The sequence below is a fragment of the Brienomyrus brachyistius genome, unplaced genomic scaffold (genome assembly GCF_023856365.1).
Source record: "Brienomyrus brachyistius isolate T26 unplaced genomic scaffold, BBRACH_0.4 scaffold879, whole genome shotgun sequence".
Lineage (NCBI taxonomy): Eukaryota > Metazoa > Chordata > Actinopteri > Osteoglossiformes > Mormyridae > Brienomyrus > Brienomyrus brachyistius.
This window is the reverse complement of record NW_026043154.1, coordinates 16,848-43,112: the sequence shown is the minus strand read 5'-3', so window position 1 is coordinate 43,112 and position 26,265 is coordinate 16,848. Positions and strand designations below refer to the sequence as shown.

Sequence of the window (26,265 nt, the reverse complement as noted above, 5' to 3'; positions counted from 1 at the left end):
TTATTCACCTTAATATCAAAAGGCTCCAAAGCAGTACACTGTAAAACCAAATTAGTAAGCAGAACTTAAAAAAATTGATGTAACTCGTTGCCTCAATGTTTTTAAGTTCATGAACTTAAAAAAAATATTTCAAAAAGGTTAAATATTTGGATTATATGCTACATAAACATTTTAATTACAGTTAAATTAAAACTAGTTATTAAATCAACTTAAATATTTTCAGTTATAGTGACTTAAAATTTCTCTTAACCTTTCTCATGGTATTAAGTTAACATTACAAAAAAAAATAAGTACACAAAGAACCATTTTTAAGTAGCATCAACTCAATATTTATTAGTCTTTGTCATTTGTTTTACAAGTACAAGTAACTCAAAAGCTTTCACACACAAGACTCAAAATCGCATGTTTCAAAACTTAAAATTTTTGTGGCAACTCATTGCCTCAAATATTTTGAGTACAAACAAAGTAAAGTTTAAGTTACAGTGAGTTACACTGAATTCTTGCCCTCTTCTATTTAACACTGCAGTGTTAATTTAAGACAGAAGCATAAAACAATTCAGAGATGCACTAGGCTAAAACCTGAACACCAGATTAAAATAGCACCTCTAAAATTACAAATTTATGAACCTGCCTGAAACTTAACATGTACCATTTACAACTAAAATACACATACAATTATCAAGTACTACCCAGTACTTAACTTTCAAGAACAAGAGTTGTATTAATGCCAAATAACATTAATACAAAAGGCACACTGTGCATATTGTGGGAAAACAACTGGTGCAGAAACATTTTAACCATTATTTTCACAGAAATAATCTACATTGAACTACAAAGGAACTGCCAGGCCTTAGTAATTATTCTGATAAATGTCTACATGCGCATCAAGTCATTTTTGAGACTCTGTAACTTGGGTGACAGTTTACCATCGTCAAGACCAAGTAAAATCTTCTGAATGAATTCAAAAGTGTTGGTCAGTCCCCTGGGATAGCTGAGGTGTAGTGCATAGATCAGTCCAAACATTACCAGGACGGCATCAGCAAATCTGGGGAGGTTGCCCACAATCTCGCTTTCAATGACAACAGAGATTTTCACAGGCTGGAAGTGAACTGGACCTGTGTCATTATCTTTGACGACTGTGAGGAGGGCTACTGAAACATCTAAAAGGTCAGGCTCATCAGATGTGTCCTACAAAATAAAATGGATATAAAAGGATTAAAGATTTTTTATTAAGATTTTTGACAAAAATATTTACAGCAGGTTTAGTGCAAAGATAAAGGCATTTAGTTAGTCATGAGATTTAACAAACAATATTGCTTCAGACCAACTGACAGAAAGTTTAATGATTTTAATTGTTGTGTGAACAAACTACAGTATGATTTTAAACAGAAGATCAGTGTTCTACAGGACCCAGCTAAGCTACCAGTAAACAAGAAATTGATACTATGCTAAAAAAACCTATAAAAACACTTTGCTTTAATCAAAATTATCTAGTACCAAAGTTTTTTTTTTTTTTACAGTGAGGTCAAAGAAAAATCGCTTCTAATCTCTTCAAATCACACAAACTATGTGATTTGAAAGACTGAGGAAGGGTAAGCGTGTAAATATGTCTGTATTCATATGAACTGTTTACTTAATATAGTCGTGAGATTAAAAAAAATAAAATAAAACTTACTGTGCAGGTCTTGAAAAACTCAGAGACGTCCTCACGTAGATACACAGGAAGGGCATGAAGAACAGTAACACGCTTGGTGTGTATGTCATGAACCTCCTATATAAAAGGAGATAAAAACAGAATTGTACATAACTTATTTACTGGTAAACATTACAATCAGATATACAAAATCAGACACATACCAAAAAACCTGGACAAGTTGTTGTATTGAAAGCTCATTTGAATCATCAAACTTTTCAAATGTTTTCCAATGTTCCTCTTTAAGAAATAGACCCATAAAATAGGTATAACAATATTTTTACCTGTTCATCATGGATTTTCAGGATTTCAGTCAAAGCGTCTGACGTCTTCCCGGTTCTGCTTGCCTTCTGTCTGAACAGGGTCATCAGTCTAGGAAGATGTCGGTCAAGCTCAGAGTAGAATGTGTTGGGCAGGTTCTGGTTTGTAATCCGTTGGAACTCTGCATACACCTACATTTTAAAACAAAGACAGACAGACAACACAGCCATATTAACTATGTGAATCTGGCAAATACACTACCCATCCATAAGGCAGAAAACAGCCCCTGAATGTGGTATATGTTGTCAAAAAAAGAAATAACAGGAAAAAGTGCTACTACATTACCTCAGATTCCATTTTGAGTGCAGGCCAGAGTTCCATGAGCTCTTTCACTGGTGGGCATGTCTTTACTATGGTTTGTCGCCGCAGGGCAAATGTGGTTTGCATCATCTTTTTTATAAGCGGCAAGTTCTTCTCAGCTTTCTTCATTTCATCAACAACTTTCTGCCTCAGCTGTTCAAGGGTTGAGGGATTTTCTCCTTGGGGAAAGTTGGGCAGAAAGTTTACCTCCGCTCGTTTGGGTCTTTTAATATTTGAATGTGAAGATTCATTGTCAGGATTCATTCTACTTCTTTTTCCAGCATTCACTGTGATCTCTGAACATCCAGCCCTTCTCATCTTGCTCCTATAGTTGCCCATCTTAAACTTTAGGCTGTTCTTCCATCCATTCCAGCCAGTTTCAGATCCTGCTTCCTTCAAGCAAGGATATTTTAACACAAGAGCCTCAGCTACCATTGCTATCTCCTTATCACTGGGATAAGCCTTGTAGCCATACATCTCAGATGCTAGCTTTTCTAAAATGTCATGTTTTACATCTCTTGTTAACTGAAGATACTTGTTGTTCTTCTCAAATTCAGTATTACCTTCCCGAAGTTTCAATTCAACATCCAAAGAAAATGTGGGAATTGAAAAAAAAACTGAAGGCCATCTTCTCCCACGTTCTGAGGATGATACACTTGAGATTGTTTCTGTTGAGGCAACAGAGCTGGAATCTTGCTCAAAAGACACATGCACAACCGCTTTCTGTGGCAACTCATCAATGTCAGAGAGGGATGTAAGTTTTCCATCAAAGTCGGGGTCTTCATATTTTAAACTGAAGTCAAGGTCTATTTCCAGCTGTTCTTTTATAACAGCAATCAGTGCATCAATAGAGGCTGGTCGTGAACAGAGTTTTAATTTTCTAGCCCGGTCTGGTTCAACAACACGAAGGACCATGGGTTGTGGGGATAGATCTGCCATTATGCTAATGGAAAGCAAAAGATTGGCATGCATAAATGGTTATTAAAATATACAGATTATATGCTGCTAGATAAACAGTAATACAAATATAGTAATTAATTCAATAAAAACTACTCACCACTGGCTAGACTCAGTTCTGTTTTATTTGTATGAATCTCTTGGGTGTTAACAGAAGCAAGCCTTCTACCTCGTATGCAGAGAGCGGGACTGAATCGTTGAGATCAGACTTCAGGTGGATTGACAGACTTGTCTGGGAAGGTGACAGCTCATAGGATCCAAGATGTTCTAAATACCAGCAATCATAATTAGAACAAAGGAATGAAACAGTGCTATTGACAAGGTAGATGTGCTCTACTCTGCAGAACCTAGGTAGTCCACCACTGTCTCCGACAGACAAAAACATTTCACAGACATAGTGTGTGCCATCAATGGTAACCTTTGATGTCTGGTATATTGTGTCACTAGTTGTTAGTGTTCTAATGTGTAGCTGAGCTACTTCTGGTAGAGCTGAAACCAGAACAGAGTCAACCCTGGATGCTTGTGTTTCTGGCTTGAAAAATGATGGGGCAGCAAGATGGTATGCCATCATGTGTTGGTGTCTGACTGCCATTGTCTTCAAAATATTTTTGAAGTTTTGAGCGTCATGCACCACTCGTTTAAAAAAACGGTGTTTGGCCTCAAATCGCATTGTCCAAACATGCACCAGGGGCCCATAGCACTTGATCATGGTGGGGTAATGCTCCACATAGTGATGCTTAGGACGAAGGCTAAACTCTGGGAATGTCTTCAGCAGTACTTGCTTATGATCGCTGATTTTGGACTGAAAATAGTCTAAGGTTTCATCAGAAAATGATGGGCATAATGCTAACTGCACTACCTCTTTCAGTTCCATCAAAACTGTCCATGCACCATTACCTTCTGGTACAACACTGCCTACAAGCAATGGAAGCAGTCGGAGCAGAGTAGCATTTTCATGACCATTCCCTCCTATCGTTCCTCGAGACAGAAATGTTTTGGGAATTGGTTGAGGCCTATCCACTTTATCAGCATGTTGATATGGGAATGATGCAATCTTTTGGTTCAAATACTCTAAAGTGAAGTACTTCATCTGGATCAAGGTCTTAATGCAGAGAGAAATCTCCACAGGAACTATGCCTTCTAGAAGATCATGCAGGACATCTGGAGGAAAGCCTGTGACTGGATGAAAGTAATCCAGGGAGTCACGCAAGACACAACTTGTTTTAACACCAAAGTGGTTGGAGGAAGCGTCATTTTCCTGAATGTTTTGTACATGAAGGTCATGGCTATCTTTGGTTCTTTGAGAAAACTGCCTGGCTTCAGTTGCTGGAAACTGTTCTCTTGTGGCCAAGCAGAATCTGCAAACATAGCCTGCTTTAAATGACTCCACAAAGCCACCTAATCCATGGGCAGCTAGATTGTCAGCAGACACACAAAAGATGGTGCCTTTGACATTGCGACCAAGTCGTTCAATAAAAACACCATCCTGTTCAAGAATATGAACATCATGTAATAATGGAGCAAGTACAGCTGCATACCCATGCCTCTGGAGGTCTGTCACTTTTGCAAGCATTGCTAGCTGTATATTGTGTAATGCTGACCTGTATTTTGGTGACATATTGGCAAGTGCCCAGTATACAGCACAAAGTTTGTGAATTTTACGTGATGTGCCAAGTGGGTTGGCAATTTCAAGCTCATCAATATATAACTGGAGTGGTAAAATGAGATCACCTGTTGAAAATAATTCATTTTCAAGGAAATATGAGCCATTGTAGCATGAGGCATATTGACCAGAATTGGTATTTGGATCAGTAATCATTTTTAGAATGTCTGTGTTTTTAAACAACTCCTGAATCATTTGAAGAATAGGAACATACATTGTGGTATGTCCACGTTGCTCCAGCTGATACTCGACTGGCATTACACATGGATAGTTGTGCTCGAAAAAGACTTTTCTGCGCTTGGATGTGGATAACTCTGCACCTTTAGAAGTACTAGTAAATATAACATTGGAATCCATAACAGCACTTACAACTTCATCCAGTGCAGATTCTGCCACATTGCAACCATTTTTCTGCAATATATCTCTAATTGCCTCCTTGATCAAAGGCCGAGATAAGAAGCAGACCTGATTTAAATGCTCCACTATTTCTTGGGTAGCTGTGTTTGAGACATGTAGGATTGCCTGCATCTTCAAAAATAAGGAAGATAAATTAATTCTAAGATGTTTTTTTAGTACGTCAGTGTCACACTGACCATCAATCCCCACTGGATCCTCATCTGTGCTTGGAGGTTCTTCATATAAATCACCATCAACTGCAGGAATACTGGCTTGACCAACATCACTGACAATGTCATTTTGAAAGTCTGATGAAACGCTTGCTTGGTGTGATCTACTTTTATGAGAATTGAATGAAGAGTATACATTTGTGGTAAAGCTACAATCCTTATATGGGCAAGCCACTGTTTCATGATTTCTTAAATGCCTTCTAAGATGGCAGAAAAGAACAGATTCAGAAAATTGCTGCTGAAATGGGCATAAAGGGCATTTAAATAACAGAGCCTGCTGAGAGTGTTCTGCACTACTACCAAATTGGCGAGTATGACATCTTGACAAATGAGTTCTAAGACTATTAAGTGTCTTAAATGTACACATGCAATAATTATAGATGCATGGAAGGGGGCTTACACTGGAAAAGTGGCTGTGCTGCAGTCTGTAGTGCTTAAATATTTGCAATCTGTCAGTAAAAGAAGCTGAGCACAACTTACATTGCCAAATCATACTGTAGCCAACAACCTGAAAGAAAAACAAAATTAATGTTAGAAAGTGTATAGCTCAATCAAAATAGTTTAATTATTTAATTAACTTTCATATCAAATTTAACGGGGACGATGGGCGACCAGCAATTTGTGTCAAGTTTAGGCCACTTAAAAAAAAAATTGGTTCTCGCCCTTTTTTTGGAGGGGGTGGGTAGGGTGGGCGGGATTTTTTTTTTTTTTTACAAAATTTTGATTGACTGTTTGGACTTTCAAATATGTAAGAAAATACATATTTGAAAATACATACCGAAGAGAGCAGACCTACTTAGTACGCTTCCTCAGTTCTTCCAGTTTGTTGCGTTTCAAATATATTAAATGTAAGAAAATACAAGAATTCCTTGATCCATGTGTATCTCATTCCCAACTATGGATTTCGATACTTTATGCTGATGTTTCATTCGTGAATATAAAAATGATACTATTTGAAACCAATATTCTGTTTGTCATTCCCATTCTAAATGAACAACCAAGATTTTAAAATATATATCTAGAAAGAAAGTGTATTAAAACATGTTAAAACACGAGGAATTTACAAAATACAGGAACCTGAATGGTTGAACAAGGAAATGCAACTCTACAAACAAGTAAAGAACATGTACCACATCACTTCCCCAGATTTAAATCTTTGCACCAGCCCATCTCAGGTAGAGACAAATTTAGGTTCATGAAACCATTCCAAGACTAGGATTACACAATGTGGATCAATCGTCGATGTGGAATGCGCGGGAAATTCAAATTTCGTCATTCTTGGGTATTTTCCATGCGATTTTAACGAAATAAAAAAAATTGGGGTCGGAGGCATTTCGGCGGGTCGAGAGGGGACGAGAACCAATTTTTATTTTTTTTTTTAAGTGGCCTTAAGGAGAATTTTTAGGGGGGCTGAGTACAAATGTTAGGGGGACTAAAGCCCTCCGAAAAATGGCCTAGCGACGCCCATGGCACATGCTCTCCAGCTCCCTAGTTTGCGTATCAGTGGCACGTCAACACATTGGGAAAAGTATATTTTTAGTTATCTAGTTTTGTGGACACCACCCAAAATTAGCAATGGATGTTTTTTTTAATCGCGTATCACGCGTGGACATAATTTCAGCGTCTAATGTCTTTAAAACAAATGTAACGTTTGGCTAAATCGTACACGCAGAATTATAGACTATGGTCCGTTTGAAAAATTATGTAAGTTAGCTGATGTGTTATGCTTTGTCGTTCATTGTTTTTTATTAAGCCTATTTTATCAGTTGTTCCTTGCTAGACATCCATGACTTTTGAATGTAAATATACGTAACTGACGAACGCTGTTTAAAGTTTTGTCTTGATTAAACTGCTGTAACTGTTCACTAGATAAACCCCTGTTTAAAAACACATTTAACACTTACCGTGACACCGACGTTGCTGATAACTGCCGATAGCTTGAAGCTTACATCCTCCTCACTGCACTGCACTGCAGTCTTTTGTGGCGCCAAAGTAACTTATCCACGTGTTGCACGTGACCTTTGACCTTGGGGCAAGGGAACCTCGTAAGCCAATAAAATGATGACCCTTACGTAAACCGAGTCGTAACTTTTTTAATCAAACATATTTTTTCGTTTAAAATTAGTACTTAGAGTGAATTTAATATTTTTCTTGCTAAAATCTTTTACAGCTGAATTTATGAAGACCCAACCATTATTAGGAAAATTAAGTATTTTTAAATATTAACTTATTTAAATACATATAATTTAATAAAAAATGACAATTGGTTACACACACACACACACACACACACACACGCAAGTACACATACAATGTTGAAACAAAAAGAAATAAGTACAGCTAAATTATACACCTAAGTGGCACTTACTTAATAAGCACATTGTTTCAGTTAATTAAAAATAATCAGTTTAATTCACTCAAAAACTATAAAAAAGTCACATGAACTCAAAATATTTAGGTTAGTAGAACTGTTTCAGAAAATTAAGTTTATGCTACTTAATAATTTTGATTATTTTGAGCATTTGGGTTTACAGTGTACAGTAATGCAGAACAAATATTGTAACTAACAAGGAAGTGGGGAGGTAATGGACAGAAGTGTTGGTTTTTGGTAACTCCACTCCTCTGACCTCCACTGTAATTTTAGGTTCCTTGGAACAATATTGTAAACCAGTCATCACACACCTAGGGGTTAAAGTCGACACCAACCTTAAGTTTGACACTCAGATAAGGTTAGTTGTCAAGTCAAGCTTTTTACAATTGAGGCAGTTGGCCAAAATAAAGCCAATTCTTTCTAGGCAGCACTTTGAGACAGTAATCCACTCTTTTGTCACTACTAGTTTGGACCACTGTAACGCCCTCTATGTTGGGGTTAGAGGCTCCACTATTGTTCACCTCCAGAAGGTTCAAAATGCTGCCGCACATGGAAATATGAGCATGTCTCCCCCATTTTAGCCTCACTCCACTGGCTGCCCGTACATTTTAGGATTCATTTTAAAATTCTGTTATTTGCTTTTAAAGCCCTCAGTGGTCTTGCTCCATCTGACCTGTGTGAGCTGCTTCACCCTTACACCCCCACCCGCTCTCTCAGGTCAGCTGATCAGCTGTTCCTGACGGTTCCTAAGACTCAGCGTGAGCTTAGAGGGGATCGAGCCTTTGCAGTCGCAGCTCCTAAAATGTGGAATGACTTGCCTTTTCACATTAGAGAGGAATCCCCTCTGTCCGTTTTTAAATCTCTTCTAATCTCTTCTCCTTCACCTTTGACACATTGTGAGATGTTAATTTTAATAGTAAATCTTATTTTAATCTTAGCCTTTTCTTTATTAATTAATAGATTTTTTTAAATTTTTATTAATGGCCTTTTACTCACATTGAATGTTTTGGTTTTTATTAAATTTCTTTTACTTCGTTTTTAAGTGTGTGAATGTTTTTATTTATTCCTTTGTGCAGCACTTTGGTCCATAAGGTTGTTTAAAGTGCTTTTCAAATAAAGAGCTGGATTGGATTACATTGGAAGATGGCTCAACAAATCTCTTTCACAGAATGTAAAATTCGACAGAGGGCGCAAGGTGACATTCTGTCAGGGGCCCAGAATTTTTAGCTACACCTCTGTGTTACTGTGTTTTTTTTGTTCTAGCCATCAATAACTCTGGAGTTGCTATATCGCCACCTGGTGGTGAAAAGATCAGACAAAAATATGTACACATGTTACCAACAGTTTGAAATTGAAGTGCAGAGTTAACAGGTTTAATTAATCGTCCCCACGGATGCCAGTCATGAAATTTGAGAATTGCAAATTAAAACACAGGAAAAAATCAGGAACACTACAAGATAAAATATTTAGCAAACACTCAATGTGCATCCAGGGTGACAAGGGACAACTGGAGGATGATATGACAATCTGACAGTGACATTCACAGCACTTTATATGTTGCCAAAAACAGAAAAGGGGATTAAAATCAAGAATCAGAAATCATGTATGAGGGTGGGGCTGCTTGGTGGTGCAGTGATTAGCACTGTTACCTCCCACCACTGGGACTCAGGTTCGAGTCTCCGCCTGGGTCACATGTGTGGGGAGTTTGCATGTTCTCTCTTGCTAAATTGGCCGTAGGAGTGCATGTGTGTGTGAATGGTGTGTGAATGTGCCTTGCAATGAGCTGCCCCCCCGTCCTGGGTTGTTCCCTGCCTCGTGCACAGATCCTTCCAGGATAGGCTCTGGACCCCCCGCGACCCAGTAGCATAAGCGGTTTAGACAATGGATGGATGTATGAGGGTGAGTCACAATGACGACAGCTGCTCTGTTGACTTGGTCCCAGGAGTCGTCAGCGTTGGTCTGCCGGGGCCCCCGTCCTGTCTGTGGAAGCACCCGTCTTGTTGGCTGTTCTCTCTGCCTGGGCCCCCTCTCCTGCTGCCTCACGTTTGGGTTGAAGTGGCTCCCCAGTGCTTCTGTAAAGCTCTTTGTGTATCTTAGAAAAGGGCTGTATAAATGTAACATTCATTCATTTATTCAAGGTCCCAGCCAGAAGAGTGCAGTACTACACTGTCCCCCACAGCCTGAATCAGCTGGATGTTATAGGATTAAGACACTTCCTGCATTAGGCCATTTACCCTCAGTGTATTTCCATACCCTGACAGGATGGATGACAATACTATGGCCCTAATTTTCAATACACAGTTTTCACAGGAGTCTCACCCTCATCCACATTCTCTGCATTCCTTATCTCATGCTTCTTTGCCACCCGCATCTCCTCTGCCTGCTTTGTCTCATTTTCCCACAATTGAAACACCGTCCAATTTGTCTCTGTTTTAGTTCTACCACATTAGTCCCTGAGCAACCAGTCTGATCCCGTTCCTCTAATTTCAGATGCATCTGGCTTATCTGATTGGGACTGAAGCTGCTGTTACTAGGAAAACCACATTCGTCCCACTGGGGCAGGTCTGACACCGCGTCCTTCCCATATGTCTCCCATAATTGTTGTACAGAATTTCAGCTGGAGTTCTTTCCCAGAAGCAAGTAATTTCACTTTAGCACCTGTTCAGTAAAAGTCAAGTAGGTCTTTAATGTTATTTTTAACTTTACACAGTTGAGTATAGTACAGTTACAAAAGAAACTGTTTCCCTCGGACCAAGGTGCTACTTAAATTAACAGAAGACTAACACATACCAACCTAGCAACATACTGTATGGTGCATAATGAGCAAAAACTGTGCAAACATTGCAGGACAGTGCAAAAAGAGAGGACAACTGACACCAACGAGCACAAACAGCACAGTAAACCCAGTACTGAGAAGGCGCAGTTTGGTTGTCCAATGAGGTAGCAATAAAAATAAATAAAAGTAACTGTAAACATGGCGACAATAAGATAAAAAATAGTAGTTAAATAATAAAGTGTGTTAATGAGTGTATGTGTGTGTGGTATCAGATTAGTCCCTGAGAGTTCAGTAGTCTGACGGCATGGGGGATAAAGCTGTTTGAGTCTGGCTGTGAAGGCCCGAATGCTCCGGGACCTATTTCCAGAAGGCAGGAGGGTGAAACGATAATGTGAGGGGTGGGTGGGGTCATCCACAATGGTGGTGGCTTTGCGGATGCAGTGTGTGGTGTGAATATCTGTGATGGAGGGGAGAGATATGTTAGGGTTATCTTCTTCTGAAGATGCGCTGGAAACAAACCAGTCTCTGAACACAGAACAACACAGACAGCTGTGATGACGTTTTACTTGCTGCAAGGTGTAGGGAATCCACTTGCAGAGTCTCCGCAGTTTCAGCAAAATGATGGTTTATTGAACAGCAAAAATAATACAATGTAATACAGTGTAGAGACACACCGGGTACTGAAAGGCAGCTCAGATACAAATTGAAGACAGTTCTTCACCCCCCTTTATACCCAAAAAGGCCCTCCCCACCAAGGTGTTGTGTGTAGGTGTTGTGAGTGAATTTACATATAAAGAGTGACCCCCTGGAGTGTGAGGATCCTGAGACAGGGACGGGACAGGACAGGGTGGAGACTTTTATGATCATTGTAATTCAATTCTTATCACCTTATCTTATCCTTATCACCATAGTGGTGCCAACTGGAACCCCCATTCTCTCCCTGGCTTCCCCCATGATCATAAATTCCTAACATTGTCTGCATTCAAATGATCAACCAAGAACCTTGGGACATTTTTACCACTTTTCCTTACAAAGGGAAGCCCGGTCCTGACCTCGAGGTGTCAGCCTCTCAGTCGAACTCAGCCAACTTCGAAAGAGTAACTCCCCTCGCAGTGTCTTTTATTGAGGTACACAAACAGGATATGCAACTGACATTGAACATTGTTTGTCACCATATATGGGGTGGAAATATTCAAGCGACAGTTCTTGAGACGTGTTATTGCTCAATTAAGATCAAGCTGCGGCAGGGTGTTGTTTCTAAGCGTCTAGCAAAATGATGATAAAAAAAGTACATATTTCTCTAACACGATACTCCCAATGATTTTCTCACCTGTCATCACTATCTGTTGTAGGGACTTGTGATCTGAGGCGACACAGTTCTCAAAGCAGACCGTGATGCAGCTGCTCAGGGTGCTTTCAACAGTTCCCCAATAGAGTGTGAGAATGGGAGATGGGCTTTTCTGAGCTTCCGTGGAGAGTAGAGGTGCTGCTGTGCTTTCCTTACTATGGAGCTGATGTTGAAGGACCTGGTGAGATTCTCCGCCAGATGGACAACAAGGAATCTGGTACTCTCTACGATCTCCACAGATGAGCCATCGATGTGCAGCAGAGAGTGGTCACTCTGTGTTTTGTGTTCTTCTAACGTCAACAACCATCTCTTTGGTCAACATTCAGAGACAGGTTGTTGGCTCTGCAGCAGTCCGATAGTCATCACACTTCCTCTTTGTATGCTGAGTCACCGTTTTTATTGATGAGACCCACAACAGTCTTGTCATCTGCCTGATGTTGATGATGGAATTCGAAATGTGCATTGCTGCTCAGTTGTGAGTCATCGGAGTTAACAGCAGTGGGCTGAGCATAAAGTCCTGGGTTCCTGCTACAGCGTCTGAGCAGTTGCCTTCGTCGCCCATAGCTCCTGCGCAGCCCGAGCAGCCGCCTCCGCTGCCCCCTGCGGCCCCAGAGCCCGAGCAGCCGCCGCCTGCTTTGCCCGTAGCTCCTGAGCAGCCGCCTCCGCTGCCCCCTGCGGCCCCAGAGCCCACGCCCGAGGCGCTCCCTCCGCCTCAAATGACTGTGCCCCCTGGGGCTCTTGTTCCTGGCCCCACTCCTGTCCCTGACCCAGCTCCAGACTTTCCTGCCCTAGTCCCCGAGGAGGTCCCGGACAGTCTGACCACCGTGTGTGCCACGCCCCCTGATTATCCACGTGTGCTTCCCTGATCGTACCCAGCTGTGTCCGATTATTTTCAATCAGTCCTGTCTATTTGAGTTCATGTCTTACTAGAGTTCAGTGTCCGTCATTGAAGTCCGTCTGCGTGAGATGTTTCCTGCACCCCGTGTTCCTAATAAATCCCCGTATCCTGCCTGCCTTGCCTGTTTCCTGCCCGTCCGCCGCTCCCGTTAAATGGCGATCGTGACACAAGGCACACGCACATCAAGTACCAATGCAGCAAATACAGATGAACAATTTAGGAGGAATACTAGTCAAAGGAAGGAAGAAAAGCAGCCCACCCTATCTCATGGTCACGGACACAAACATCAGGGAGTGTTATGAAGAAGACATCACACTTAACACCATTGGTTTTATGCAGTGAATTACACCAGAGAGAGTTTTTACATTCTAGCTGTGTTACGTAACATTCCTCAGCCTTCAGGTTTTTTCCACACAATGCACGACATGCAGGGGTGCCAAACAAAACAGCGGAACTGCAGTGTAGCCAATTATTTGTTTCAGTAGTTTTAAGAAAACTAGAACATAAAATGTTTGTTTTACTTAGTCCACAAAAGAGTTTTTACCTATCTTAGTGTATTTTACATCACATACACTCTCGGTCCGTTGTGGAGTCCATCCCACTGTAGTTGGAGAATGCTGCCATCAGTCGCTTGGTGTAGCACTCGCAGGATTTACCAGGCTCCTGTTTAAACTGATGCATCATGCCCCAGTCCATGCGCAGGAGGACCAGTCTCTGAAGGGCTGTCGCATGGTGAGGCCTGTTCTGCCTGGGGTCCAGCAGGTCACTGGCAATGTCCTTCAACTCACAGTGGGCTTGCGTTCATAGTGGGGTACCGCAGGGTTCGATTTTAGGACCACTATTGTTCCTAATTTACATAAATGATATGGATACCAATATATACAGTAAACTGGTGAAATTTGCAGATGACACCAAGGTGGGTGGTGTAGCAGATACTGAATTAGTGGCTCAGCAGCTACAGCGGGATCTTGATTTAATTAGTGACTGGGCCGATACCTGGCAGATGAAATTTAACGTCGATAAATATAAGGTACTCCATCTAGGGAGCAGAAATATAAAGTACAGGTATTTCATGGGTGTCACTGAAATAAAGGTAGCTGATCATGAGAAAGACCTTGGTGTGTATGTTGATGCTTCCATGTCCCATTCTCGCCAGTGTGGGGAAGCAATAAAAAAGGCCAATAGGATGTTGGGGTATATCTCCAGGTGTGTGGAGTTTAAGTCAAGGGAGGTAATGCTAAGATTATACAATTCCTTGGTGAGACCTCACCTAGAATATTGTGTGCAGGTTTGGTCACCATATCTTAAAAAGGACATTGTGGCCTTAGAAAAGGTGCAGCGTAGGGCCACAAAAATGATTCCTGGTCTTAGAGGAATGTCATACGAGGAACGGTTACTTGAGCTAAATCTGTTCAGTCTCAAGCAAAGGAGATTGAGGGGGGACATGATCCAGGTATATAAGATTCTAACAGGTTTGGATGCTGTTCAACCAAATAGTTACTTCAGCATTAGTTTAAATACACGAACTCGTGGCCATAGGTGGAAATTAGCGGGAGAACATTTCAAGCTGGATTTAAGGAAGCACTTCTTTACGCAGCGTGTAGAGTATGGAATAGTCTTCCTGATAATGTAGTGCAAGCTGAATCCTTGGGTTCCTTTAAATCAGAGCTAGATAAGATTTTAACGACTCTGAGCTATTAGTTTAGTTCTCCCCAAGCGAGCTTGATGGGCCGAATGGCCTCGTCTCGTTTGTATAGTTCTTATGTTCTTATGTTCAACTCCTTCATCTACAGTGTCAGATGAGCAAACCTTATCTCCCCCTTGAGGATTTGGACATACCAACATAGGGGCAAGAATTTCTGCTACCTCGTCCTGCTGCCTGAGCGTTTCGCCACGGCACTTCTTCACCGAGAAGGAGGTAGAGTCGGGTGCTGAATGGTTATGATCCTCGTCTGCAGGGGGGAGAGGGGAAGGGGCAGGGGAACCACTGGCTACTCCTCCCTCGGTGGCATAAGGAGGAAGCTGCTGTTTGGGCAGCAATGCTTGGGCAGGAGCCACACAGTTTATTTCTGGGTATCTAATTAGCGGACACCATTAGGTCCCTTCAGGGGCTCCACAGACAAACTCATTGACAAAATAGAATTGTCACAGAAAAATTCTTTGTCACATGCTCAGTCGACATGGACTGTGTGCTATTTACATATTTTTGGCACAAACGAAATCTCATATGCATATCGATGTATCTTTGGCACAAGTGGACCTCCATCACTTTAAAGAGGGTAAACTCTGATCAGGAAATTTACGACGTCAGAATAAACGGATTTTTTAACAGAAGTAACTGACATGCCCTAATAAGGAAATGCATACAATCAGAATACAATATCTGTGGTTTTTAACAGTGGTAACAATCTGATAATGAAAGGAATCAGATCAACATTTCTATAGCATGTAACAGAGCTTGCTCCCCTCCAGAACTCATTGTTCCAGTAGTTATCTGAAATCATCTGCAGGAGCTATTCTTTTATTTGTATATTAAGCATAATTATTCATGAATATTATTGATTATGTTTATTTGTTTAATGTTTTTATTTATTCGTATTTATTGTTTATAATATAATGTTATATAGTATTGCAACACTTGAAACGAGAGGTACTTGCCTGCCTTAGTGATATTTACTATTGTCTAAGTGTATTCCCACCTGTAGGAGGCAGCAATGGTTGTTATTAAAGGTGCTGAGATTACGCGGCTCAGGGCTGAAGGTGCAAAGTGAAACAGTCATTGACCGTATTTGCCATGTGTGATGGTGTCTGCATATCGGCCCTTTTGCGCCAAACAAACCAGTTCAAAGTACTGTGTGTTAAAATATCATATGAATAAATCCTCTCAAGAACTAAACTCAATATCGTATCCTCATCATTCAACGCGTCTGACTTTTGCACCTCTTACCACAAGGCAGTGGATTACATGGGGAAATTACAAACAAGGAGAATTTAATCTGTTTTTCCTCTACATTGTCGTTATTCAGAATATTACAGACTATGAACAAAAACGGACAATGTAAGAAAATAAAAAAATGTGTATGACAGAAAGCTAGAGTATTTTTGCAATGGTGAGCACTAGCTGGTTTATGTACTAGCTCACACTCAAGAAACAGCATAAATGCTACTCATACACAGTTGGGGGGCAGGGGTCAGTCCTTGTGCCTGTAATGAGGTCACCAGTTGAAACTAACCCAGCCTCAGCACGTCTGTGGGTCCTTGAGCAAGGCCCTTAACCCCCAGCTCCCTGGGCGCCCCAACAGGTAGCTGCACTTCGCGGACAACTTACTCCACAAAGAGTAAGTTGAGGGAGACATAAAAAACACAATTTCCCCACGGGGATTAATAAAGTCCATCCATCTATGGAATATTATTTAGCACTATATAACGCAGAATATAAGAATTACGATTTTATAAAAAGTATGCCAAATATCCATGATATAATCATTACAATGTAAACATTATAATGTAATCAACACAATGGAACCAACTGAGTATGTATTTGCACCTTTTGTTAGTCTGAGTTTCTGTTAGCTACTTTGTTAGTCCTGAATCTATGAATATTCACATTTTTATCGCGTATATTTTATCACTATGTAAAAGGACAAATATATTATCAACCTTTTAGTGAGACAATGTGTAAACGGCTGAAACTACCAAGGTTTACTACTGAAGGAAGGGATTCACCTGAGTTCACCAAAAGTTCATGGCTGAGTATTTTTAAAAAACCAAGTGGAGCTGCTCGCGCCACTATTATGTTCAACCGAGAGGCCAAACGGTAAAAGAAATGACTGTCAAACTTATCACCTAGGGGTAAATATAAATCTATACAAATATCACCTGCATGCACATTACTTCTTTTACAATAACCAACTCCTGATCCATACTGTTAGTCGTGAAAAAAATAACTATTGTGTACATAGAGGCCCTGTGTAAAAAGATAACTGCCAAGGAAAAGATCAAAAACATTTATTTCAAGGATTCAAAGTTTTTATGGTCATGTACAGTGTACAGTGCAGTTCTTATTTGATTAACTTGAATGTCTTCACAGACAAGACGATTAAACAAATAAAGCAGCGCAACATTATAGTAACTAACAACAAACAAAGCTCACGAGTACTATTACAATATTCATATCATTTATTTAAATTTAATTTTACCAAGTAAATTAATTGAAAAGCAGTTACCGCTTTACCTGCTTCTCGGGAGAAATAGCAGATATACAAACGTCATGTATGTAACTAAAATCTTAAGCCAATAAGGGCAAAGTTGTGTCGTAATGGAGGCGGATCCAGCCTGTGCAGCCTGCTAAGAGGTGCTGCCTGATGTGTCTTGCTCTCGCGGAGTTTTGGTACCATGTGACATGGTGACGTAATGCAACGGGCGATAAAAAATATAACCATGATGCATTGCGTCAGGACCAGAATGCATTGCTTTAAGCTAGCGCTGTATGTGGGTGCATGAAGTGGAAAGCACCCAATAATAAACATAACATTTTTTAAAAAATGTTTTCTTCACCGGTGCAGTGAATTTAAATAAAGAGCTATGATGGTGCTGCAAATGGCTTTGCATAGTAGTTAGTAGTAGCATTAGCCGCTGTGTGCGGCATTAGCTTTCTACAGTCCTTACAGATGGTTCGTGTTTTGTCTGTCTCCCTTTCGCCATTTATATTTTCCGCCGGGCACCCGAAATGCTGACACACAAAAGATTCAAAAGTGTCTGGGGTATCTACTATAGTAATTTAGTCAGATGCCGACATATTTACAGCAGCTCATTTGCAGCGCATTCGTGAAACGGCTTTTCGCTCCAACGAGAAATCTCGTCATGTTGTAATATCGCGAGATCTCGTGACACGCGTTTCACTCCCACTTCTTAGTAACAGTCATGATTTGATAAAGTGACAACCTGCGTAATAATTGGTAATACATAGAGTTTGCTATTGTTCAGGCTAGCAGACTGTTATGGCTTGAGGTTAATGGTGCCTGTTACTTGTGAATTTTCACATTTGCAGGGATCTTCTGCCTCGTGAACGTGAAACGGGTAATTATGCTAAAAGAAGAAAAAAGCAGAACTGCAATGTGTGTAAGGCTGGTGCTGATTTTTCAGTCTGAACACAGTAAAATTTATACAAATTACCTGTATTCAAACTTGTATTCTTTATATAGTTTGGTTAATTACTATTTAAAAGTTTTATCTGCGCTCCATTGTATAACTTATATTGGAGACTTGTATGTACTTTTCGATTGGAAATGGTTAGCTGTATACAGGGGCGCCGCTAAGGGGGGGAAAGTTGGGACAATTCTAAGGGCCCACGCCCTTTAGGGGCCCCCAGAGATCTGAATGGGTGTGGTAGGGGGGCCCAACCTCATATTTTGTCATAGGGCCCAAAATTGCTAGCGGCGCCCCTGGCTGTATATACTTTGAATATTTTTATGATTAATTTCTTTGTTTATTTAATTTGGCAACAGATCTGCACTTTTAGCAGTATTGCTGTCAATTTTTGTGAAAGTTGTTACTAAATAAAACAAAAGAAGCAGACTTGTGTAAATCCTATATTGGTCGTGTATTCTTCCTGTAGCGTAGTGACAGCTTTTTGTACGGAAGCCGTGAACGGCTGTGCTTGCAAATATATTTTCTTCTGAATAATTAGAAGGATAAGCATATTTTGTCGCCGCCGCGAGATAGTCATGCCATACACAGCTCTGCTCGTTTTTGTACTGTAACCGTGTTACTTAATTTGCGAATCCATGAATTTAACGTTGACATTAAGTCAACATTGACATTGACAACGTTGACATTAAGTGTTGCACCTATCTAGTGTTTTACCGTGAAGGGCATGTTATATCTTGTCTCTAAGTCGCACTATGGTCCAGGGGAATGCTATGTCATATTAGAACATGTGTCGATGATGTGGCAATATAAATATTTTAGAATACTGTCAGTTTTAGTTTCAGAAATCCATCATTTGAGAAAAAAGGCCAGTCACGACAAATATATATGGAATATAACAACAGAGGTTAGCTGTATTTGTTTAAGTGTAAAGATGCACATAGAAACATGCATGAGCTCATCTGAGAATAAACTGAATGCAATGAAGATTTGTGACTCCTGCTGGAAAATGCGAATAGTGGCAGGGTCTTCAAGCAGTACATTTGTCTGAGAGTCAGTTAATATTAGGAAAGGCACCGTTTTTTTTTTCAATGGCGCTAATTATCAAGAAGGAAATGGAGTACCCCAGTACCTGGTTTACGGGCACTGGAAGCTCCAGTATCAGTCAGACTTTCATGTAAGTATATGTGTGTTTAATGACTTGTGCATGTTTCATCTTTACCAGGGGCAGAGGGGAAACTCAATAAATAGCCTTCTCTCACACTTCCAGGCCTGCAGAACTGAGCATGTCCCCTGGTTTTGTGCATATGTCTGTAGGCTTTGAGTTTTTCCTATGGGGGCTTCAATTTCCTCCCAGAGTACAAATACGTGCAGATCAGTTGCATTGGGGAGTCCATACTGTGATGCTGAGTGGGTGTAGGAGGAGATTGAGAGATGAAACTCCGGATGATTTACTCCCTCGGCTAACTAACCAGAACAGGATCGTACCAATACCAAAATGATAAGTTTATAAATGTTTTTCACTACCCTGATTCATTCAGTTATTTCTGTTTGTTAATTCCATCCCCCAAGCAAATACATAAATAAACAAACAAATATTCAGGGGGAATGTGTCATAGGTGATAGAATCAGTGGATGAATCTAAAGAAAAAAAGTAATGATTTCTTTCTCTCCAAAACACAATGCACAAAACTCTTAAGTTAGGTAAGACATTGAAATTTTATGACAGTAGCATGATGCAGAGGAACAACAGAAGGAAAAATCTAACTAAACCTGAGTCAACTAGGACTAATTACACTAAATTAAGTGGAACACACAAAATACCTAAAACAACTTAATAAACAAGCAAGAAATATTACATTTGATTAACTATACTGATGCCTGAGGGAAGTTCTTGTGCATAATGCAGCAAGTATATACAGCTGCAGAGACACTACACATAGTGCAAATAAATTAAAAAGTATACAGTACACACACTGATTCCTGAAAAATCTAAATACCATGGAATACTAATGAAATACTGATGATGATGATAATAATAGAAATAATAATGAATTAGTTTAGGGTATTATGCAATTGACATGTACAATTAAAAAAGAAATTGCACCAGACATTTCCTGTGGCAAAGAAGGGTTGCTTTGTGCCACATTACTCAAGTCAATTCACTTTATTTTGTATAGTACATTTTCATAGCCTTACATTGTCTCAAAGCACTTTACTTTGTCCCTGCCCAATTGTCCCAGTGAGCAAGATCTAGCCTGAAAAATTAGAAAGCGACATTGGCAAGGATAAACTCAGTCATAGTAAGAAACCTTTGGAGGAACCAGAGTGAAAGGGGGAGCCCATCCTCCACAGGGCAGAAGTCAGGTTAACAAAGTCCTGATTTATATGGTTTATATGGTTCAATTAGTTAAGTCCGGATGTAAATACAGAATAACTGGCAGCAGGGCACACAGGAAAGACGTAAACAGGCAGGAGGGCAGGCAGGAGGGTGGCACAGGCAGGACGTAATGGGCAGGAGGGCGGGCAGGCAGGGCAGCACAGGCAGCCAGAACTGTTTTGCCACTGCAGTTTGTTTTACAATTTCATCTGCATTTGTTCCCCCAAGGTATAACAGCAGCTAATTTATGAACATGCTGCTTTTCAGAAAAGTTTAATTTCCAGGAGCATGACCAGTGCATACATTTAGTGTTGATGGTTCTTTGTAAAATGGATGTTCTGTACTTTTATTGATCTGTCCATCCATCCATCCATCCATCCATCCATCCATCCATCCATTCATCAATTTTCTAACTACTTCTGATGAAGTTCCGGGTTATGAGGTATCCTGAAGCCCAGGCAATATGGGACAAACACACACATGCACACACATAGGGTATACCTATCCTTATGGGGCCCGCTCATTGACTTCTATTGGATAAATGCTAACGCTAACTATGACAATCTTAACCCCCACCCTGCCCTAACCATAACCATAAGTAACCAAGCAAAATAAAAGAGGTTTTGCATTTTTAGTTTTTCCACAGCAGTCACAGATTTTTATAAAATAGAGTTTTCCTGGTTTTCAGTTTCGTGGTCCCCATAAGGGAAAAAAAAAACAGGTATTTATCACGCTATGGGGTAGGATAGGTATACCCGCTCGCACACACACACACAGACATGCACACAAATGGATAGATCACCACAGTTACTATGGATGTCGATCCTGCAATAATGAGACAGAACTATCATACTTAACAGGATCATATCCCTAGTTCTACATATGCATAATTATATTTAAAAAAGATCCCACGCACCCAGCACATGAGATGTTTGAACTTCTGCCCTCTGGTAAACGTTACCGCAGTATGCATTGCAGAACAACCAGATTTAATAAGAGCTTCTAACCCCAAAGCCATCAGAATACTAAATGCTAATGAACATACGTTTATGTGAAACCCTACTCTCTCTTACTCTCTGTGCACTTTATTACCACAACTGGTATTAAGTTTACTTTTTATTTATATAGTATAGTGCAATAATATAATCACGATTTGTGTGTGAGTGTGCCCTGTGATGGGCTGCCCCCCATCCTGGATTGTTCCCTGCCTCGTGCCCATTCCACATTCCGGGATAGGTTCCGGACCACCCGCGACCCAGTAGGATAAGCAGTTTGGAAAATGGATGGATGGATATAACTAACATAAGACAGACATTACACCTAACAAACAATAAACACGAAATAAAGGAGTGGATACAAAAAAAATGTAATGCAATGACCAGATTTAACACCTGGATTATGTCCCCCCTTAGTCTCCTTTGCTCGAGGCTAAACAGATTCAGCTCAGCTAACCTCTCCTCATTAAACATTCCTCTAAGACCAGGAATCATTCTCCCAGCCAAGCAAGCCTGAGTCCGGCTTCCACTCCCCCGATCCCCAGCAATGTTAACTTGGAAGGGCGTATTCTGTATGCACAACTGAGACAACCCAGGTGGAGCTCAGCTTATCGGCTGGCAAAATTGCCTTCAGGTATCACCCACCCTAGTGAGAGTCCAAGCTAGGGCCGTTCTCAGAACTCACCCTAAACGAAGTCCTGCTCAAAAGTTGTAATGACCGCCTGAGGTACCTGTCAGCCTTGCCCGTAATGAGTCAGTGGGTGTAGCCGGGCTGACACGCTTTTGGGCATCCAATTGCTGAGAACTCCCCTTCGGTTCTGACAAACTGTACGATCACAAGCAGTGACAGCAGAGCCACAGACAAGCTCAACCAACAGAGAGCGAATGGTAAGCACCCAGCACCCGAAGGGCTCAACTGATCACATCCAAACGACTTCCTGATGGGATTGTGTACGTAACTGGTTTACTGTTGTTAATAGTGGTTGAACTTCTATGCAAGTCCCCTTGTTGGGGGAGAGGGAATGAATGAAAGCATAAGGTGAAATAAAACCTAAAATAAATCAAAAAGGTTAAACGGGAATCAAACCAAATGAATTGTGTTTCTTATTCAATTGTAAACATCAATTAGTTATGCAACAATAACCTAATTGGATGTTAATGTATTGTGATCAAACTGATTTAGTCCGTGAAGTTGATTCCTGCTTTCAGGCAAGAACCTGTGTGTCCAATTATGCGTGTTGTATCACCGCAGTTGACCACCAGAGACCCAACTCAGATGTTGTTAACCTACTATGGCGGACCACTAGAGGTGCAATTTCAATGGAGTGGCACTGCTATGGCTTGCCACTAGAAGCGCAATTTCAAAATTGAGTGGTAGTTCTATGCCTGACCACTAGAAGCGCAATTTCGAAATGGAGTGGTAGTTCTATGCCTGACCACCGGGGGCGCAATATCGAAATGGAGTTGTAGTTCTATGCCTGACCAATGGAGGCGCGATTTTGAAATGGAGTGGTAGTTCTATGCCTGACCACTGGAGGCGCAATTTCGAACTGGAGTGGTAGTTCTATGCCTGACCACCGGGGGCGCAATATCGAAATGGAGTGGTACTTCTATGCCTGACCACCGGGGGCGCAATATCGAAATGGAGTGGTAGTTCTATGCCTGACCACCGGGAGCGCAATTTCGAAATGGAGTGGTAGTTCTATGCCTGACCACTAGAGGCACGATTACGAAATGGAATAGTAGTTCTATGCCTGACCACTAGAGGCGCGATTTCGAAATGGAGTAGTAGTTCTATGGCTTGTCACTAGAAGCGCAATTTCAAAATTGAGTGGTAGTTCTATGCCTGACCACTAGAAGCGCAATTTCGAAATGGAGTGGTAGTTCTATGCCTGACCACCGGGGGCGCAATATCGAAATGGAGTGGTAGTTCTATGCCTGACCACTAGAGGCGCGATTTCGAAATGGAGTAGTACTTCTATGGCTTGCCACTAGAAGCGCAATTTCAAAATTGAGTGGTAGTTCTATGCCTGACCACTAGAAGCCCAATTTCGAAATGGAGTGGTAGTTCTATGCCTGACCACTAGAGGCGCGATTTCGAAATGGAGTGGTAGTTATATGCCTGACCACTAGAGGCGCAATTTCGAACTGGAGTGGTAGTTCTATGCCTGACCACCGGGGGCGCAATATCGAAATGGAGTGGTAGTTCTATGCCTGACCACCGGGGGCGCAAAATCAAAATGGAGTGGTAGTTCTATGCCTGGCCACTAGAGGCGCAATATCGAAATTGAGTGGTAGTTCTATGCCTGGCCACTAGAGGCGCAATTTCGAAATGGAGTGGTAGTTCTATGCCTGACCACTAGAGGTAACCAAAGATATAGCTAGGCGGTTGCCGACGCTAGATGAGTGACACACACATTTAATGCATGCGCATGCTGCTTGTGGCCTTCTTCTGTGCCTTGCACAGTATAAAACCCCTTAAAACAATTACTGAAGCGAGACGGCGCACGCGTTACGGCGACAGATTTAAATTGTGAGTGCACTATATCTCGTCGCAAATGGTGCTTAACCACGGTGGGTCTCAAGCACAGGAGACTCCCAATTTCTAAATGACACACACTTGGCTCACAGCGCAAAGTTGTGTTAAACTTGCTTTGTCTAAAGCAGGCACACACATACGAGTATGATCCTGATAGGTAACTAAGCTATCGGTCTTATGTCCAAGCGCAACATAATTTAGGTTAGAACCTCATAACAAGTATTCCCGTTCGCTAATAGAGAGATCTCTCCCAGGATATATAGAAACGGAGACACTCGTCCGAATTGAACCTGGAAACAAAGCGCTACATCTGAGAATCTCGTCAGACATAGGGTTAAAGTTTACTGCAGTTTAATACGAAAGAACTACAATGAAATCACCGAAAATAAAACAAAATAATATAACTACTAATAATAGAAATAAAAATAACTATAATAAGCCCATATGATCCCGCTTAAATGCCTTCAGATTGCCATGAGTGCGACTTTTGCAACCAGTTCACAGTAGCGCTTCTTCACTGCACGTTCGGTCATAAAAAGTTTAAATTGTGTGCTCAGAATAAGTTTAAACCTTGTGCCTTGTGATTATTAACCAATTTTTATGCTGAATGGTCGGCTCAAACTCAATTGCGAAACACCGTGAGTCTGTTAATGTGTGACTTAAATGGAACTCATTAATAACCAGTATCACGTAATAACCTGGGTTAGAATAGAAGGCTTGTCCAACGAGCTGCGTCACCAGGTAATGTAAACGATCGGTAGCGAAGCTCCCCTCACGGCCAATGAGAGAGAGTCTCGCGATATTTCAGGCGAATTTGAGGTTTCAGAGCGTAGATCGCACAGGCAGGGATTCTTGTGAGCACTTAATGAACGGAGGCTGAAGTTGTGTAAAAGACATGCATTTATTCCTATAACTAACATAAGACAGACATTACACCTAACAAACAATAAACACGAAATAACGGAGTGGACACAAACAATGTAATCATGAAAATGCAATGACCAGATTTAAAATGAGTAACCTTAAAAGGGAAAATACTGTTCTGCAAAGCAAGCAATTTGTGGAAATACTGTCCTAAAGTAATATAGCAGGTGAATAGGAGTTTAGGTTGTTATAAATGAAAGGAAGTTTGTTTACTTGGTTGCAGAGTGGGGGGGGGGGGGTCTTGGCAGTTGGTTGCGGAGGCTGATGAGCTGATGGGTGATGGCACTCAGGGAGGCGCGGTGTTTGCAGCGGTTGTTGGAGTGGAGCCCCTCTGATTCCCTCTCCTGGTGAAGCTTGGGCTTGGTTGCAGTTCTCTGTCCAGCTGGGTCTTCACTGATAGGCTTCAGGAGGGCTTCTTGTGGGCTTCTCTTCTCTTGGGCTGATGTTCTCTGCCTCTCTTCGTGCTGATGGTCTTTTGTTTTCTCCTCCCTTCTGTTTCTCCTCTCCTGGCTTTGTTCTGAGGTGCCAGGTTTTATAGTGTAAAGTTCGTGAATAGGAGTGACCAGGAATTCGACTCCTGGACCAATGGCTGACCATCCATTTGGCGGGCTTTCGGAAGGGGGTCTGTATCAGTCCTTTTGAGATTTATGACCAGAGTGATTTCCCTTGTATTGATGATTTTCGTTAGGCTGGTGTAACTTTTGATATATTCACTTTCGTGGTAACCACTGACCAGATTTGGAAACTGGAGTGATTTTCCATCGGTTTGATACCAAACATGCCATAGCAGCCTAGCGGTTCACACCTCATACCATCTGTAATGATTAATTAATGATTACTTATATTATGTCGTTATGTTATATTACTCACACCTTATTTTATGCCTCACAATCTATATAATTGTAAATATACTGTGTAGCTGCTGGCGCGTTCCAAACTAAATCTCATTGTACTTACAATGTCAATAAAAACATCCATCCATCCATCTAGGCAGGCCAGTGTCGCCTCCATCCTTCCTGAAGTCAGTGATTCCTTTGTCTTTGTGCTGTTTAGTGCCAAATTGTTTGCTGAACTCCAACCTATCAGTTTCTGGACCTCATCTCTGTAAGCTGACTCATAAGAACCAAAGAGATTTACAAATGAGAGGAGGCCATTCGGCCCATCAAGCTCCTTTGAGGAGAACTTAGCTAATAGCTCAAAAATCTTATCTAGCTCTGATTTAAAAGAACCCAGGGTTTTAGCTTGTGTTACAATAACAGGAAGACTATTCCATACTCTAACTACACGCTGTGTACAGAAATGCTTCATCAAATTCGTTTTAAAATG

The 26,265-nt window shown here is 41.0% G+C and overlaps 2 protein-coding genes across 2 annotated transcripts; both read right to left on the bottom strand.

Annotated features, from left to right (window-relative positions):
• Positions 1 to 303: 303 nt before the first annotated feature.
• LOC125729903 (uncharacterized) lies at positions 304 to 2,741 on the bottom strand. The gene is made up of 4 exons (XM_049005742.1): positions 2,300 to 2,741; positions 1,978 to 2,145; positions 1,676 to 1,771; positions 304 to 1,188 (listed from the first exon to the last, which is right to left on the bottom strand). The coding sequence occupies exons 1-4, from the start codon at positions 2,651 to 2,653 to the stop codon at positions 874 to 876; spliced, it is 933 nt and encodes a 310-aa protein (XP_048861699.1). The 5' UTR covers positions 2,654 to 2,741; the 3' UTR covers positions 304 to 873.
• Positions 2,742 to 3,209: 468 nt separating this feature from the next.
• Positions 3,210 to 5,951, bottom strand: LOC125729902 (uncharacterized). Its single transcript, XM_049005741.1, has 2 exons — positions 3,441 to 5,951; positions 3,210 to 3,257 (listed from the first exon to the last, which is right to left on the bottom strand). The coding sequence occupies exons 1-2, from the start codon at positions 5,925 to 5,927 to the stop codon at positions 3,210 to 3,212; spliced, it is 2,535 nt and encodes an 844-aa protein (XP_048861698.1). The 5' UTR covers positions 5,928 to 5,951.
• Between the last annotated feature and the right edge of the window lie 20,314 nt (positions 5,952 to 26,265).